Source organism: Propithecus coquereli, unplaced genomic scaffold (genome assembly GCF_000956105.1).
Source record: "Propithecus coquereli isolate 6110/MARCELLA unplaced genomic scaffold, Pcoq_1.0 Scaffold75, whole genome shotgun sequence".
Taxonomy (NCBI): Eukaryota; Metazoa; Chordata; class Mammalia; order Primates; family Indriidae; genus Propithecus; species Propithecus coquereli.
Genome location: NW_012153618.1, coordinates 1009547 through 1011673, shown reverse-complemented (window position 1 = coordinate 1011673; position 2127 = coordinate 1009547). Strand labels below are relative to the sequence as shown.

General features: G+C 36.6%; 1 protein-coding gene across 1 annotated transcript in view; it reads right to left on the bottom strand.

The window, feature by feature from the left end:
* The window catches only part of PRKAG2 (protein kinase, AMP-activated, gamma 2 non-catalytic subunit), a 30979-nt gene that overhangs the window by 16676 nt on the left and 12176 nt on the right, over positions 1 to 2127 (bottom strand). Inside the window, exon 3 of the mRNA XM_012662146.1 lies at positions 1886 to 1944. Coding sequence (XP_012517600.1) covers positions 1886 to 1944 — 59 coding nt within the window. The remainder of the gene's footprint in view (positions 1 to 1885; positions 1945 to 2127) is intronic.

The following is a 2127-nucleotide window of genomic DNA, read 5'->3' as shown; positions in this document are numbered from 1 at the left end:
GAAAATCTTGTAAAATATACTTTGAAGACCCCAAGCAGAGTTTACCACAGTATTTAAAACTACTGATGTGTTAATTGTCTACATCAAACTAGATATACAGATTTAGCTGAAATGAGACCTGACAGTAAGTACGACGGAATTAATCACAGTATTTGGCAAATCAATGAGAGAAAACTTACTAATTGTTATAAAATATCAAAAAAGAATTGCAGCTACATGTAAATAATTTATTATAAAATACTTTAAAATATATAAGATAAAGTATTCCATGAGCTTTAGAAACATGACACTTCTGGGGCATATGGACTGTCTCCTGAGCAGCATTCTAAAAACAATGGTTTTAACAGTCAGTTACCATTTACTGGGTTTGTAGTGCCAGACACTAGGACTACGAAGATGAAAAAGAAAGGAATTGTTTCCCTGTGGAAATGATAACCTAGAAAGGGAGGCAGTCACAAATGGGTAATCTCAAAATATAATGCGATGAATACTAAGAGAGATAGTATCATTGCCTACTATGATTTATAAGATGAGAAATGATGGCATTTAAATAGTTTTAAATTACGTAATATTTTTAATAGTGTAATAATGACTTAGCAAAGACATCACTCATGGGCTGGGCGAGGTGGCTCACGCCTGTAATCCTAGCACTCTGGGAGGCCGAGGCGGGCGGATTGCTCAAGGTCAGGAGTTCGAGACCAGCCTGAGCAAGAGCGAGACCCCGTCTCTACTAAAAAAATAGAAAGAAATTATTTGGACAACTAAAAATATATATATATAGAAAAAATTAGCTGGGCATGGTGGCACGTGCCTGTAGTCCCAGCTACTCGGGAGGCTGAGGCAGGAGGATCGCTTGTGCCCAGGAGTTTGAGGTTGCAGTGAACTGCGAGGACATCACTGTACTGCAGCCTGGGTGGCAGAGTGAAACCCTGTCTCAAAAAAAAAAAAAAAAAGAAACCCATTTTTGTATTTCATGTAGGAATTTAATTATTGGACAATACTATTACACATAAAAACAGTATTAATCAGATTAACTATACCTTTTATATATCCAAAATAGTACTAGTTAAATAAACGAAGTATACAATTGTGTTTTTTCCTACCCTCATGAACAAACAAAAAACCACCCAGGCAGAATCACAGAAATCACAGTATTAGATGAAGGACAAAAGTGGCTTTTACACTATGTTCTTACAGAACTGTTGGACCAGGGACCAGAGAGTTCTGCCACTAAGATTAGCTAGTAGCTGTCTTTTCCTAATTGGTAGAAAAATGTCAATATTGAATTTCTTCAATTTTAACTGCTCTTTTTTCCTTCTTTAAAATCACAAAGTGCATATAGTTCTTGCTATAAAATTGCCAGGATAACTCAATCAAGCTCTCCACAACCAGGCCTATAGAGGTGAGCCCTGGTGGCAATCTCATTTCGAGAGAGGCCATTCCTGGGCCACCCTGGGGAGAAGAGTTTGGTGGGGGTGGGGCCTCCTTCATTCACAGTCTGAGGCAGATTTGGAACACTAACACATGCCCACAATGCTGTTAAAGATCAAGTATCATAAATCTAGTGAAACTTATAGACGTCTAAGTAATAAATAAGCATGTAGAATTCTCCTAACCCAAGGAATTCTGAAAGCTGAATTAAAGGAGCTATTTCATTTTATCTTTCCTGAGAATATCGTCTTCAAGCTTCAAATAAATGACTTAGGGTAAAGCTAGCTGTTTACTTGGGTTAGTAGTTTTATACAGAAGTTCCCCGCACATTACTTAGAAAATCAACCATCACCACCCCATACCAAAAAAGAAGCCGCCCCATCTTAAAACACACACACACACCTATGCACACACACAGACATGTACAGCTCCATTAAGTATTGCTGCCACTTACCATAGGTGATTTATAGTATCTATGTAGTATATTTATGAAATCTGTAATTGTTAGCATTCCTGGAATAAAGAATTATATGTTAAAAGTAAAACTATGGAAACATAAAAGAAAAATTTCAAATGACAAGTGAACCTAGAATATTTACTAGAAAATCTTGTAAAATATACTTTGAAGACCCCAAGCAGAGTTTACCACAGTATTTAAAACTACTGATGTGTTAATTGTCTACATCAAACTAGATA